At 46.7% G+C, this 14,436-nt stretch overlaps 1 protein-coding gene across 1 annotated transcript in view; it reads left to right on the top strand.

Annotated features, from left to right (window-relative positions):
• The window catches only part of FGF18 (fibroblast growth factor 18), a 68,280-nt gene extending 66,480 nt beyond the window's left edge, over positions 1–1,800 (top strand). The window contains exon 5 of the mRNA XM_008498725.2: positions 1,505–1,800. Within this exon, the coding sequence (XP_008496947.1) occupies positions 1,505–1,771 (267 nt within the window). The 3' untranslated portion in view covers positions 1,772–1,800. The remainder of the gene's footprint in view (positions 1–1,504) is intronic.
• Positions 1,801–14,436: the final 12,636 nt, after the last annotated feature.

The following is a 14,436-nucleotide window of genomic DNA, read 5'->3' as shown; positions in this document are numbered from 1 at the left end:
GCTCCACCATGGATGACCAGAGGCTTTAGGTGGACAGCCTGCTTCACCATGGTCTTCACCACAGGCTGCAGGGCATTCTCTTCTCTGGTGCCCAGAGCACCTCCTGCTCCTCCTTTGTCACTGACCCTGAGGTCTCTTTCACATATTCTCACTCCTTTCTCCTAGCTGGTGCTGCATAGCAGTTTTTTAGTTCCTTTCTTGAGTATATCATCTCCAAAGTGTTACCACTGTCACTGATGGGCGCAACCTTGGCCAGTGGAGGGTCCACCTTGGAGCCAGCTGGCATTGGCTCTGTCAGACACCAGGGAAGCTTCTGGCAGCTCCTGAGAGAAGCCACCCCTGTACTCCATCCCTTCTAACAAACCTGGCCACACCAACCCAGTACACACTGTTTGCCAAAATGTGGTCCCCAGCAATGGATGAGGAGCTGGCAGCCCAGGGCAGTGAATGGGAGGTGGGGGTTCATGTTTAGCTGAATTGGGGAATGAGTCCCAGGAGGATGGATGGTTTGCTGCTGGCTGCCTGAGGAACAGCACTCATGCTCAGGAGCTTCTGAACAGTTCTGCATCTTATCCCACCTCCTTCTGCAAGGAGGAATGCTGTTTGGGGACATGGTTTCCTAAGCTGGCCTGAGGCGCTCCTTTTTGGGCTGAGGCTGGGAGATAGGGAAGGATCATGTCCTCTCTGCCACCAGAAATGGAACCCACTTCCAAACAGCAAACAACCCTGAGAGAGCAGAGGTGTAAAATGGGGCACTTGTGTTCCCCTCCTGTAGCAGTGGTGCTGGGGTGGCTCTGGTGGCTGAGGACATTGCTGCCCCATAGTCCTCTGGCTGCAGGGTCATCAGGATGCTGGTGGGATGCTGCCCATGGGATTGGGCCCACAACACCTCTAAGCCCCCACAGCTCACCCCTGGAGCTCCATGCATGGTTAATTTACTGGATGTCCTGCCTGGGATGCTGTGGGGAGAGTTTCCAAAACACTGGAAAGGCTGAGGCTTATAATGATTTTAGTGGGATTTGGGTAGTTATGGATGCAAACCCATCAGATATTTCAAAATATGCACCAAAAGTGAGAGGTAGAAGTGGTAATGTTGTTGTTTGGCCCATATGAAATTATGATTTATTTATTTATTTATTTTACTTTTGTGATGTTTCCCTGGCACAACTTCAATTCATTCTCCTTTTCTAGTGGAAGAAACAAGGCTAAATGTCTTGCTTTGCTTGCAAGATAATCTTAATTGTTTTCTTTGAAAAAAACCTTTCTCTCCTTGGATAGGAGTGTTTAAAAAAAGTGTAACAATGACCTCACGCTTTCGTGCTTTTAAAAAATTAATTTCTGTTTCAGCTGATGTTTGTTATGGCTCCTATTAACAATGTTTGGACCAAAACCAAGGTCCAGATGTGATTATTTTATTAATGCCAAATTGGGTTTTGGTCACTGAGCTTGCATTTGTAGAATGAATTTTCCTGTTTTGTTTTTTTTTTTTTTTTCCTTTTTTCAGCCTGATGGCACCAGCAAGGAGTGTGTCTTCATTGAAAAAGTCCTAGAAAACAACTATACGGCACTGATGTCAGCAAAATATTCAGGCTGGTATGTTGGATTCACCAAAAAAGGGAGGCCACGGAAAGGTCCCAAGACCCGGGAAAACCAGCAAGATGTACATTTTATGAAGAGGTACCCAAAGGGGCAAGTGGAGATACAGAAACCTTTCAAGTACACAACAGTCACCAAGAGGACTAAGAGAATACGACCCACCAACCCCAGTTAAAAATAGACAAAAACAGTGTCACAATAAGAAACCACAAAAAATGAAAAAAAAAAAAAAAAAGAAAAAAACTGCACCAGAGGAATATTTTTACATTAAAAATAAGGAAGAAGCTCTATTTTTGTACATTGTGTTTAAAAAAAATAAAAATAAAAAAAATTAATAAAAGACTAGATGGCAAATGCTGGGGAAAAGCTGTTAGGGATTTATTGTGACTTGAAAAACAAACTGAACTGCTCTATTTAAATTGACTTCTTGCTGTTGATGACACACAGGTGCTTATTTTGCTTTTTTGGAAAGGACAACTTCTCAAGTATATCCCCAGAGGAGAGGGAAAAAAAAATTAATTATTAAAAAGAAATAAAACCAAAGAATACCAAAGTTCTTTCCCAAAGTTACTGAGACCCTGCCCCGAAAAGTGCCGGTTTTGCAGTAATCTATTTATTGCCTGCTGCCCACTGGCCCAAGACAAGATGCAGGGAGTGTTTCCGTGGAGTTCTCGACGCATGGATCTTCTGTAACCTTTCTGACGACATAAGGTGTCACGGCTCCGTGATCCTGCATTATGCTCAGTTCTGGAGAGTGCTGCTAACTACATTCAAATGACTACAAGATGACCTAGTACACCAATGATAAGGGAATATTTTAAAACCAGCTATATTATATATATTATATATATATAAGCTATTTATTTCACCTCTCTGTATATTGCAGTTCCATGAACCAAGTATTACTGCCTCAACAATTAAAAAAGTTATTTAAAACACATGTACATATTTTTTCTGTTCACACTTTTTCCCCCTCCCTGAGTTGTGGCTTTAATGGATATTTATCTTTCATATGAGGGCAGCAGGATATGTTTGGGGTAGTTCCCCACTGGAATGGTCATTGGTTATTCTACAATTCCTCCTTTTCCTCCTCCCTTGCTCCCACAAGGAAGAAATCATGTTTGGGATGATGATGAGCTGAGAGTGGGGCAATCCAGGCTGGCATTCTTCAAGTAGCAGGAGTTCAAATTCATACTTTTCAGTCCAACAAAGATTTCCTAAAGCTTTGGCTGAGCACAAGGTAAACTGGAAAATTAACACTGGGATCAATTAATATGTACGTAGTGTGGCTTTTGTTTCCTTTGCTGAAAGTTTTGAGAGTGGCTGTTTGTTTCAGCTATTGAATTAAATATTTTATCTCCTAAAACTTGTCCTAGACACATCAAAACCCTGTGTCTCAACTCAAGTAGATCTCTCAGCCCCTCTGTGCCTTTTCTCTTGTCCAGCCACCTTTCCTCCTTGGTGTTCTGCAAGTGACTTGGACAATGTAAAGTCAAGAGGTGTGAATCTACACCTACAGAGGGACCTGCATGGTGAGGTGGGTGACAGAAGGAAAAAGATGGACAACAAAATAACTGACCTCAAATTTTAACTAAAATGACAACTGAACCCAAGTGAAGCTTTGAGGAGAAGCTCACATGACTTTTATCTTCTCTGTGTGCAACCATTGCTTCACTACCTGATCCCAGCCAGGGCTGAAAATGCTCAAAGCCACTAAGAAAGCTTTTTTCTTGTTAATCAGAAGAACAACTCTCCCCAGAACAAGCTTTCTCTAGATAACTTTGAGAGCTGCAGCCAAATCCTGCAGATCAAAGCTGGTTGGGAGATGGTGCAGATAAGCCTGCAAGCTTGAGGATGCTTATCTGAACCAATCTCCAAACCTCACAAGCCTAGAGAAAAATGAACAGTGCTAAACAGGATCACTTTGTTGTGCTCCACAAGGGGCTGGACAGCCTTGCAGATAATGCTTTCATTCCAGCAAAGCACAGGTGGTCACTCCAGCAGCCCCTCTCCCAGTGAACAGACTGGGAGCTGATCTCCTGGCACACCTGGAGACCAACACTCTGATGGGCTGGTGGTGGAATTGGTTGGTGGGGGATGGAAGGCTTTGCCAATTTTGCCTTCAGATTGATTCATGTGGGAGAGATTTGGGGAAGGTTCAGAGAAGTGCTGGAGGTGGGCGATTGGGAGTGGTTGAAGATTTGATGTGTTGGTGCCTTCAAGAGTAGAAACCCAGCTGATTTCCAGAGTGAGAAAGGATTTATGGGTGCCTTTTTTCTCCTTGAAATATCTCTGTGGCCCATGGCACTGGTTTCACTGTCAGAACAACAGGGTTAGTTTGCCATGGGGGAAACTTGGAGTGGAGGCAGTGAATGCTGGAGAATGCTGGGCAAAAGGGATCTCCTGTGTGGCTGAGAGCAACCAGGGAGGATCTGCAATGCCTACTGGGTTTGGAGTCTGGCATGTGGGGACCAGAGGCCATGAAATTGTCACTAGGGACCTCTGGCACTTGTGCTGTTGGGTTGCAAGAATATTTTCTGGACAGCAGTGAGATGGGTTCCTTGGGCTGCGTAAAGTCAGTGTGGTGAGGAGATATGGGGCTCACCTGGGTTAGGTGCCACTGGAGAGATTTGTTGGCTGTGAGTGGTGGGTGTTGGGTATTTGTGTTTGAACATCTGCTCTTTAGGCTTTACTAACAGCAACAAAAGCAGGGGAAGAAACAAGAATTCGCACCAGATTCCCTTCAGACCACCTTCATGTTGAGCAAAAGAGATGAACAGAAACAGGAGGAATCCATCCTACACCCAGCAACTGACAGACTTGTGCCTGAGGCCACCAGGCTTGTGGTGTTTATGTGCCTGGGTTGTCCTCAGAGGTTAGTCCAGAGGTTGCAAGTGGATGTCAGCATCACTGTTGGACCTCCAGATCAAAGCAGCAGTTTCTCTGTGGTGCTCAACATTTCTCCCCTGTCAGAAAATCTTTGCAGTCCCAGAATATGAGCTGAGATGCCCTGTGCAGGCTGTTACATTTGATTTATTTATAACTGAAAACTGTTAATGAATATTTAATTACCATTGTGGAAATAACCTCGAGGAGCAAGGAGCACCACTCGAGGCAATTGCTTGCAGCAGCTGATGGCATTAATGTGTGTGTAACTCTGGGTGGGCACACTTTGAACAAATAGGCTGCTTAATTGGATTTAATAAAAGTGCATTGTAGCTACTGTTTCAGAAATACTGCAAGATTTGTAGCAGTGTTTTCATGGCTGAGATCAGATAGTGGCTTGCTCTGATAATAACCATGGTTGGCTTTGCTGTGAAGTTGGGCACTGGCACCTCTGGGCACACCAAACAGTGAGTCCATCCCAGGTGGGAAACTTGGAATAATGTTTGGTTGACAAAGACCTTTATGATCATCATTGAAAGCTGAACTTTTCAAGTCCAGAGAAGTTTCTTGTCAGAACTTTGAGTGCGTTGCACAAACCAAACTACTGTTTGGTGAGACCTTCTGAGTAGTTGGGTCTCCCATGCTATTCCTGTGCTGCTGAAGGGTTGGCAGTCCAAGCTCAGCCAGGCTCTGCATCTTGTCCATGTAGGAAAAACCTTTCACCATGGCATTGTCATGACCTGCATGGGGCTTACTGCTGACTGCCAAGACAAAGAGTGTCCTGGTTCCTGTGCAAGCTGTCTGCCAGGGACCTTTCCTGGAACATGGAGCTGCCAGCAAGTGGGAGCAGCTGACCAAGTTGACATCCCTATGACTAGAGCCCCAAAGCTGGCATGGTCTCCTCTTTGGTAGTTTTGTTCTGCTTCTGCCTTGGTGCAAACACAGGTGCTGTGGCAGACTCGGTGCCACGAAGCTGAGTGGTTACTGGGTCTGGTCTGCCCTGCTGGGGCCTGAGCTGCCCCTCCTGCTTGCAGCTGGGTTTTGGCAGCCCAAATCTGGGGAGCACAAAGACACGGAAAATGGTGCTTGTTTTCTTGGGTTGTCCGCACAGTCTCGTGTAGCTCGAGATCATCTCGTGGTTCTGGTACACAGGCTCTAGCTTAGGGATGAGCCTTTTGCAGGAGCCTGCTCACAGTTTGGGCTTGGCCCTTCTGCCCAAAGGTGCAGCCTTCCTGATCAGAAGGATTGATGCCTTCATTACCTCTTACACTCCATGGTGTCTGGTGTCTGCACAATTAATATTGCTGCTTAGAAGTGTAGCTGGTGCACCGCCCCAATAAATCTCTCAAGGTGAGGTAGAAGCAATTGGCACAAAAACTCTGGGAAAGGGATTCTGGCCCAATGCTCAGTGATGAGAAGGATGGGTTTTTACCACAATAACTTTTGGAGTTAAGGCCACAGCTTAAACAAGCTGGATGCTCCAGTGAGCCCAGTTTGTGTGTGAAGGTGGGAGCACAGCAAAGCTTGGGGAGGATCTCAGAGAGGACCACAAAGCCTGAGCTCCCCTCATCCCCAGCAGCTGAACAGCCTTGAGCTGTCCTGGTCTCTGCAATAGCTTCTTCACCTTGGCTCATGAAAACATGGCAAGGTGGAGGTTAGGTCTGGTTTCAGCAAAGGTTACTTTGTCCCCCAAGGAAGATCTGACTGAGTGAATAGAGTCAGCTCTTCAGGACAACAGAAAAGGTGAGTGAGCTCTCAGAGCCATGTCACCCTACCTACCTTTGAAAAATCAGATTGTGGTATGTGAAAAAGTGGACGTGTGGAGTGATGGTTGGTCCAGTCTAGGGCAGTAACTTTCCAAAGCAGGTACCTGCCAATGGAGGAGAAGATATTTGTAATGTTGCTGTAGCTGTGTACGCCCCCTGAAAACCCTTCACCTGTCTTTGCACATCCCAGAGCCCAGCAGGGAATCTCAAAAGGGCCAGAGAAAGTGTGGGTGTTCCCCAGGAAGAAAAGTCTCCTCTGTTGTCCACTATCAGGGGACTGACTCTGGTGATTTGTGTGCCACACGGGGAAGCAGGGATATTCGTATGCATCATTCCCTGGGGCAGTGCCAAAGGGTGAAAGTTTGCACTTCAGATTCACACCAGCTGTTTCAAGTGCCTGTGTCCCGTGCCAGCCATACCACCTGAATGGCCAAGGGATATATGTAAAACTTCAATTATTTTTTGAATGTTTGTTGTTATTCATTTGGAGATGGATGAGAGGAGATTCCTCACAAATGATGTAACCTACGTAGACTGTTATTTCCAACAGTGCAAGCTGAAAAATTAAAGAGGAAAAATCAGGTCAAACTGAAACTGCTTTTTTTTTTCTTTAAGTGAGACAAAGTATGGGATGGAGAGATTTGGGTTTAATGAAAACATTTATTCCTTCCATTTAACAATTTGCTTAATCTCTTTAAATATAGATAATATTAATGGGGAAAATATAGCAACAACAACAACAATAATAATAATAATAAAAGATAAATAAGAATCTTCACTTTGAAATGAAAAAGCAATATTTGATGTGTAAAAAATAAATAAATCTCACCTGCCTTTTTCTCGTATGATGCCAATTTCAAAGTCTCCAAATAGTTTTCAACCCCTCTAGAACTTTCCTTCTGTGGCATTTACTGTTTCTTTAGCAAAATCCACCTCACTTCACCAACCAAGGCCCTGGATGGCAACATCCATTGCCTTTCTCCTGCTCAGGTGTCCAGAGCCCAGAGCTCAAACCCTCCCCGGGCTGGCCATGTGTTATGTGTCTTGCTTTCACCTCCTTTCCTGCAGTTTGAATCCTGGCTGTTGGGAGAAAAGCTCAAACCATTTCCTTTCTCCCGTATCATTTTAAGCTCACAGTGACAGCATTACAGTGCCAACCCAAGGAGATCCAGACCATGAGCATCCCCTTGGGTGAGTCACCTGCAGAGTCCCTGTCCCACAGCAAGGTTAGGCACATTCTGGGGTCTTCCTGGCAGTCAGGACACACAGATTCAGTTGTCACCCCCAGTAATAAACCAAGCCCTGAGCTCTAGGCTGGTGGTGACCACTGCAGTATGTGGCTGAGTTGGTTTTGGGCAGGACTTATTTCTTCTCAGGAAGCTATAAAAAGTTGTAGTCCAATCAGGGCAGGTGGGTAAGAGCTTATTTCCAGTTTCAGATCAGACAAAGGAACTTTGCACATCCCTGGTGTCTGCCAGTCTGGAGGACCTGTGGCTAAGCCACAGGAAGTGTAATGAGGTTACATCAAGCTTGGGAAATGACAACTTGAGTTTCCCAAGCCACATCAAACCCATCTGAAGAGAAATGAATTGGTCTGCTCAGGCCTAGAGGATAGAAAACACTGCCTTTGTTTTGAAAAAAACAACTGTGGTGGCCAGGAATAACAGAAGGTATAACCACAATGAAGCCTCTAATGGGATTTTCTCCCTCTGTTAAGAAGCACAAGTGTCTTGAGGTTCCTGGTGGGTTTTGGGGCATGTACTGAATGAAGGACAGCATGGCCAAGCCAGGGGAAGCACTGCAGGTGATGCAATCCCAGCCAGGTGCTGAGGACTTGCTCCTCCCATTAGTTATGTTTTCACCAGCTTGTGCAGTCCTAGTTTTAGAAAAGCCATTTTTTTTCCCCAAAAAGAGGCAATTCTGAGCCTACTTCCACCCTAGGTAGATGAAAGGAAATAATGGGAAAATTTTGTGACTGGGAGATTTCACCCCAAAACTTCCCAGGTAGGGGACTGATAAGCATGCACCTATTTTGGGGTCCACCACCTCCCCATCAGTAGCTGGGAGAGCTGTGCCATCATGAGCTTGGCAGTGGGTGGAGCAAAAGTGAGCTAAGAGAAAGCTCTCCAAGTGTTTTGGGAGGCCATGTGAAGAAGCCAGCTTGCAGCAGCCTCCATCCCTGTCCTAAGCCTCCTGCTCAGGAGATGGTGTGTGCAAAGACAGGAGGAAGCAGAGTCAGGAATACAGAGGGAAAGTGATGGTGTGAGATAGTCCATGGCCTGGGGCACACCAGCCATTAGTGCATTAGTTCCTGGGAGGTAGCACATGTTACTTTGATCAGATGATCGGATTTGCATGAATCAGAATGTAAAAATCTTGGCTGGGGTTTACAAAGGAGCCCAGAGGAATGAGCTGCCTATCTATCTATCTGACACGAGCACATAGTAAAAACCCTTCCACTCCTTTGTAGGACTATTTTCCAAGGAGAGACAGCTATGTGGAGCGTAAATGTTGTTTACAGCCATGGCAGGCTTTAGGGCTGTGATCATCTCTGCTCGAGAGCTTTCAAAAGGATAAAATGAGCCTTCGATTCGAGGGATGAAAATGATCCTAAATGAATAACACACACACAGCCTTCTCAGGCACACATCTCAGCAGAGCCCGTGGAAATGTTGGCACATGCAAACAAACAAAAACACATGTCTCGGGTCTCTGGTTTTCATAGCTTTCTGCATGCCATGACATTTTGGGGGATGGCATTGCCAAGAGCCAATAAACCAGACTCCTGAGTTTGGCTCACTGAGCTGGCTGGGTGATGCAGGAACTAAGAGGGGAGGCCTTTGGGGTGGCAACAGGCTCTGGGGACAGGAAAACTCTGGGCAGAGCCTTTGAAGGTTCCCAAGCACAAGAGAACCAGGTGGTGGGGAGGGGTTCTTGGTCTTCAGCAAGGTTTGCAATGGTCAGGGTCTCTGGAAGCAACCTGGGACCTGCACCCACCACTGCTGAAGGCAAAGAAGTGATGGAGAGCAATTGCTCTGAAATGTGCAGCTGATGGCAGCAGCCAAAACACTCCCTGGAGACACAGTCTGGGCAAGTTGTATGTGTACAACTCCAGCTGATTCTATAGTGATGACAGTGACATTGGTGGTGGCCATCAGAGCCAGCACCAGCCTCTGGGAGCCTAAGGCCAGGCCTGGGGCAATAAGGACCCTGTGTCTGACAAAAGGGCAGGGAACAGAGCCCCTGCATCTGCTGGAGTAATGGGGACAGGAACCCTGGGTCTGCCTGAGCAGAGGGGTCAGGAACCTGTACCTGCTGGAGTGACTGGGACAGGGACCCTGCATCTGCCTGAGCAACAGGGACAGGGACCTTATGCCTGCCCAGGACACAAAGAGAGGTGGGCTTGCCCAGGCTGTGCCCTGCAGAGCAGCAGAGTGGACCCGGAGCTCTCACCCAGCCCCTGTGCACCATCCATCTGTCTGGGTTGCTTGGGAAAGGTAAATCACCCTTTCCTGCAGGGTCAGATATTTTGGAGGGGAAAGAAAGCAATTTGTGGCTGTGTTGTCTGCCTGATCAAAAGTGTTACCAGACTCAGCTACACAATGTGCACTCTTTAAACCAGTCCCAATTAGCCCTTCTTGCTAATGCTGCATTTCATTCCTGGGAGACTGCACTGGGAGAGCTGTTATGACTTTGTGATTATGCACATACCTTTATGTGCTTTCATTCCTAATCCCCTTTTTGCAGAAGCCAAAAGGTCTTCCAGCCAAAAAGGAAATCAAAACCTTTTGTTGGCTGCTTCATAAGAATTAAGGGTGGGATGAAGGTTGTAGCAGGATCTTAATTAGCCATTGTAAATAATGAGAGCAGCAGTGCCTGCAACCATATACCACCTTGGGTTGAGATATTGTCAGACCACACAAAGCTAGGTGAATGGGCAGCACAATGGCAGACAAAATTCACTCCTGACAACTAGAAGGCAAAGCATGACAAGGAATAATTTGAGCTATGAACACATGTTGTCAGGCTCTCAGGCTCTGAATTAATTGTAATCATTTTATGCTTTTTTTGAGCTATCCTCAACCACTCCGGGGCCTATTTCTTTTTTTTTTTTTTTTTTTTTTTTTTTTTTTTTTTTTATGTGCTGTTGGGACAGTAACACAAAACAAGAGGCTGCTTAAAGATAGGCATGTAAAATATTCCTGAAAGCCTGCCCGCTCCCAGCAGAGATCCAGAGGAGACCCTTGCTAACATGCCGGGCTCTTCTCTGGATATCTGATCTCAAAAGGAGTTATAGTAGAAATAATAAGTGTTCAGAGGCTGACAATGAAAATGATTAGAGGCCTGGGGAGGGAATGCTTTATGGAGGTATTGAAAGGACTGTGCCTGCTTCATTTAGAGACAGGAAAGTAATGAATAGTCTAGACTGCAGGGAAAGTAAATGGGGATCCCCCTCTCACCTGCCTTCCTAACACAGGCGAGGGGATTCAGTGAAAGGCAGCAAACTGCAGACAGGAAAGAGAGTGGCTCTTGACTTGGGAAAATCACCCTACAGCACAGTATTAAGCTTTGGGCTCACCCTGTGAGAGCCTGGAGTGGTCTCGGAAGGGAGGGGTGCTGAGCAGCTGACCCCTGCCCCCCACAAGGATCGGTGCTTGTCCTGGTGAAAGCTGTGGTTATTTTCCTTCTTTTGTCTTTGTTAAACAGTTCTGAAGAAAGCACAGGGTACCTCCAGGTGTGCTTCGGGTCCTTTCCCAGTCCTGTCACATAGGTCTGGTGTTTCTCACACTCCTGTGCTGGCTGAAGGAACAGCAAAGATGCCTTGTAGGACTCTCATAGGGTTTGTCCTCTCCTCATTACCTTTCCACTCCCACAAGAAGCTCCACAGGCATCTCTCCCCAAGGAAATCTTTGCCCAGGTGGCAACCAGGCTGGTTGCAAACTCTAACTTGGGTTTTCTCTTGGTGCTTTTTGGATCTCAAAGCCCTTTCCAGGCTGCACAGTCACCATCCCATTTGCTCACAGTTGGGATGTGGCAGTGTTGTATGGCCACCTGTGGCAGGTGGCTGGAGTTGGAGAGGAGAAGTATCAGCCCCTGCTTTCACATGGTCACCTAAGTCTCCTCCAACCTTTGTTGCCTCTCACACCAGCCCTGTCAGTTAACTCAAGTGCAAGTGGAGAAGCTGAGGTGACTCATTTGATCTTCAACATGGCAAGTTCTGAGCTCTGTGTTTTGGAGCCTGATTGTACAAGCTCCTCACATACATTCAGGCTGAGATCTTTCCTTGCCTGGAGGATCTGGGTGTTCAAGTTCTCTGTGTTTGGCATGTTCCAGCCAGATTTCTCCTGTGGTTTCAGGAGATCCATGCATGCAGCTGGCCCTTTCCTTCAGCAACCTGAGAACACGGTGTGATTTACTGGGAAACACCAAAATTCACTGCTGGGTGGGAGGCAAAAGCTTTAGGGTGCTGCAGGGTGACTGAGGTTCCTCTCCATGGCCAGCTGTTGGGTGCTGCTGTCAGACCTCACCGTAGGTGGTCTGAACCCCGGCCCAAGGTGCTCTAATCTCCCATCTGCTCCAGCAGCCAAGTGATTCAGGGCTAGATGTTTGCTTCGTACCTCTTTAAGGCGTGACCTGAGATCATGTCAGACTCTCAAAGAGAAAGCACTGAAACCAGACCCTCCCCCTTCCCAGCTGACCCCCCAAGGCCTGGGACAGCTCAGCCACCAGCTCAGCCACCAGCTCTGGAGCAGCCCTCGGGGCATTCTTCTCCAAGTGTGTGGGACAAGCCAGATATGGCCACCTTGGAAAGCAGGGATCACCTTCACAAAGTGCCTGGCTTGGGGAATAAATCCTTGGGTGGAATTCATGACATCTACATTCATAGGTAACTTCTGTGTAGTGCCTCATGGCAAGGCAGATGGAGCAGGGCTGTGTGACTGGGACACACCTTCACAGGAGGGGCTCCTTTCAACACCTTTCCAGCAAGTCAAGTGGTTTGCACAGCAAAACAGCCATGAGAGCCTTTCCTGGAGGCAGAAGGGAAGAGGGCCACTCTGTGGCTTGTGGGTAAATGGCAAAAAATATCAGTCCAGAATGAATCAGTCTGAGTGCTTAAAAGTGGCAGTGATGGAGTGAGGAAGAAGAAAAATGGGTAAAAAGGGCATAAAGAGATGAAAGATTAACAAAAGTTAAGTTTCCAGAGAGGCAGTGGTGGGTGTGAGTGCAAATGTGGCTCTGGAGGGAGGCTGGAGAATCAGGGGAGAGCTGTGCTTGCATCTGCTGGCAAACACCTGAACCAGAGCCTTTAATTTCCTACTTTTTATTATGGTTATTATTACGGGCTTCACAACACAGACTCATAGAATCAAGGAATGGTTTGGAAGGGACCATAATGATCATTTTGTTCCAACCCCCTGCCATGAGCAGGGACACCTAGCACCAGTCCAGCTTCCTCCGAGCCCCATCCAACCCGGCTCTGAACACTGCCAGGGATGGGGCAGCCACAGCTTCTCTGGGCAGCCTGGGCCAGGGGCTCAGCACCCTCAGAGCAAAGAATTCCCTCCTGCTCATCTAGTTGGCATCTATCTTCTAATCATCTCTCCTGCAGCTTCCTCTCTGCTGTTTGAAGGTTGCTGCAAGCTCCAGAACCGGAATAGCTGCATCTTCCCAGAGGCCCCCGGTACACCTGCTACAGATACCGAGTCCAGAACAGCAGAAGGTAAGACGAGAGCCTCCGGCAGGTCCCGGCTCTGCCACATGTCAGTACACGTGGGTGCCCTGCACCGGTGTCAGAGGCAAATTGAGTCAATTATCTCCCACCATCTCCGTTGAAAGTGGTACTTAATCCTTTCCTCTAAACCTTTTATCTGACATTAAATGGTCATTAGTTTAAGAGAAAGAAGTTAAGCTGACTCACTTTCCATCTGGGAAAACTTTTATAATTGCAGTAAAAATGCACTGAGGGCATGTACTGATAACATTGTTTCAGGGAACAAACAAAAACCACCGTCAGTTTTGCATTCGTTATTTTTCTGGGCAAATGAATTAAACAAACAGGACAGCTGATTTGTAACTTGTGGGCACATTACTATGTTTATTGTTAGACCTTCCTGGAAATTTCTCGAGTTAGGAGAAACATTTAAATTATAACCAGCTACACGTTCCTGTTGGGAATCATTCCCAGTCGTAAATAGTAAAGAAGTCTTTAGGCTGATGAGAGGAATTCAGATTCGTCTGCCCGCTATTTCCAGTCAAAACCAGGAATCCAAGGCCCTGCTGCTTTGGGTGGAAGCTGTCGGGTGGAGAGGGATGCAAGTGGGGAGCCCGGGAACGATGCTCAGGTGGGAGACTCAGCTCATTCTCCTGCCCCACTCCACCTACCTCTTAGTGGTTTGCATCATTAAGCAATCAGGCTTTGCCCTCAGCTTGGCATCTCCCTCCTGCTGCTTGGGTTCTGCCCCAGGGTTTTTCCCTCCCTCCTGGTAGAGCTGGGTATGCAGACCCTGGTGCTGGGGATGTGATGGGATCAAACTGGGGCAGCAGAAGCTTGCTCGAGCTCTGCTCTGCAGCCCCGTGATGAGCAGAGTGCATCTGGTTGGCTTCCCAACTCAAAATATGATATTATTACATAATATCATAGTATTATAAAATATTACATTATTATATAATGTTGCATTACAGTAGAGTATCATTATTATGTGTTACCATATTACATAATAATTATTATAATAAGTCTTATTATATAATACTAAATATGATATGAAATGTTATTAGTGGCATCAATGCCTCAGCATCCCTCCCTTTGCAAAACTGGAAAGTGAGTGGTGGTTTCTCTGTGTTAAATCTTTACCCCCTCTTTGAAAGCATTCACCCTCTCTGCACAGTGTGAGAGGAATGAGGAGGGAGTCTGTGTTACTAGGTGTGCTGGGAGGCCCCTCCCAACCCTGCACTGTGGCTGCTGGGGACACCCCAGGGGCTGGCACCCACCACAGGAGATCTCTTTGCCAGAGCTGAAGTGGGGGCTGCACAGGGGTCATTAAATGAGGACCAACCATGAACTCAGGAGTTAGCTAGGGGTATGGGGAAATGTAACAGGGAATTTTTTTCCTTTCTGTCTTGAAAAATACAACTAAAGGATTAAGTTCTGTGCTTTTTACCCAAATATATTTCTTTTCTTGGAAAGTTT

The sequence above is a fragment of the Calypte anna genome, chromosome 13 (assembly GCF_003957555.1).
Source record: "Calypte anna isolate BGI_N300 chromosome 13, bCalAnn1_v1.p, whole genome shotgun sequence".
NCBI lineage: Eukaryota > Metazoa > Chordata > Aves > Apodiformes > Trochilidae > Calypte > Calypte anna.
This window is presented reverse-complemented; position numbering and strand designations above follow the sequence as displayed.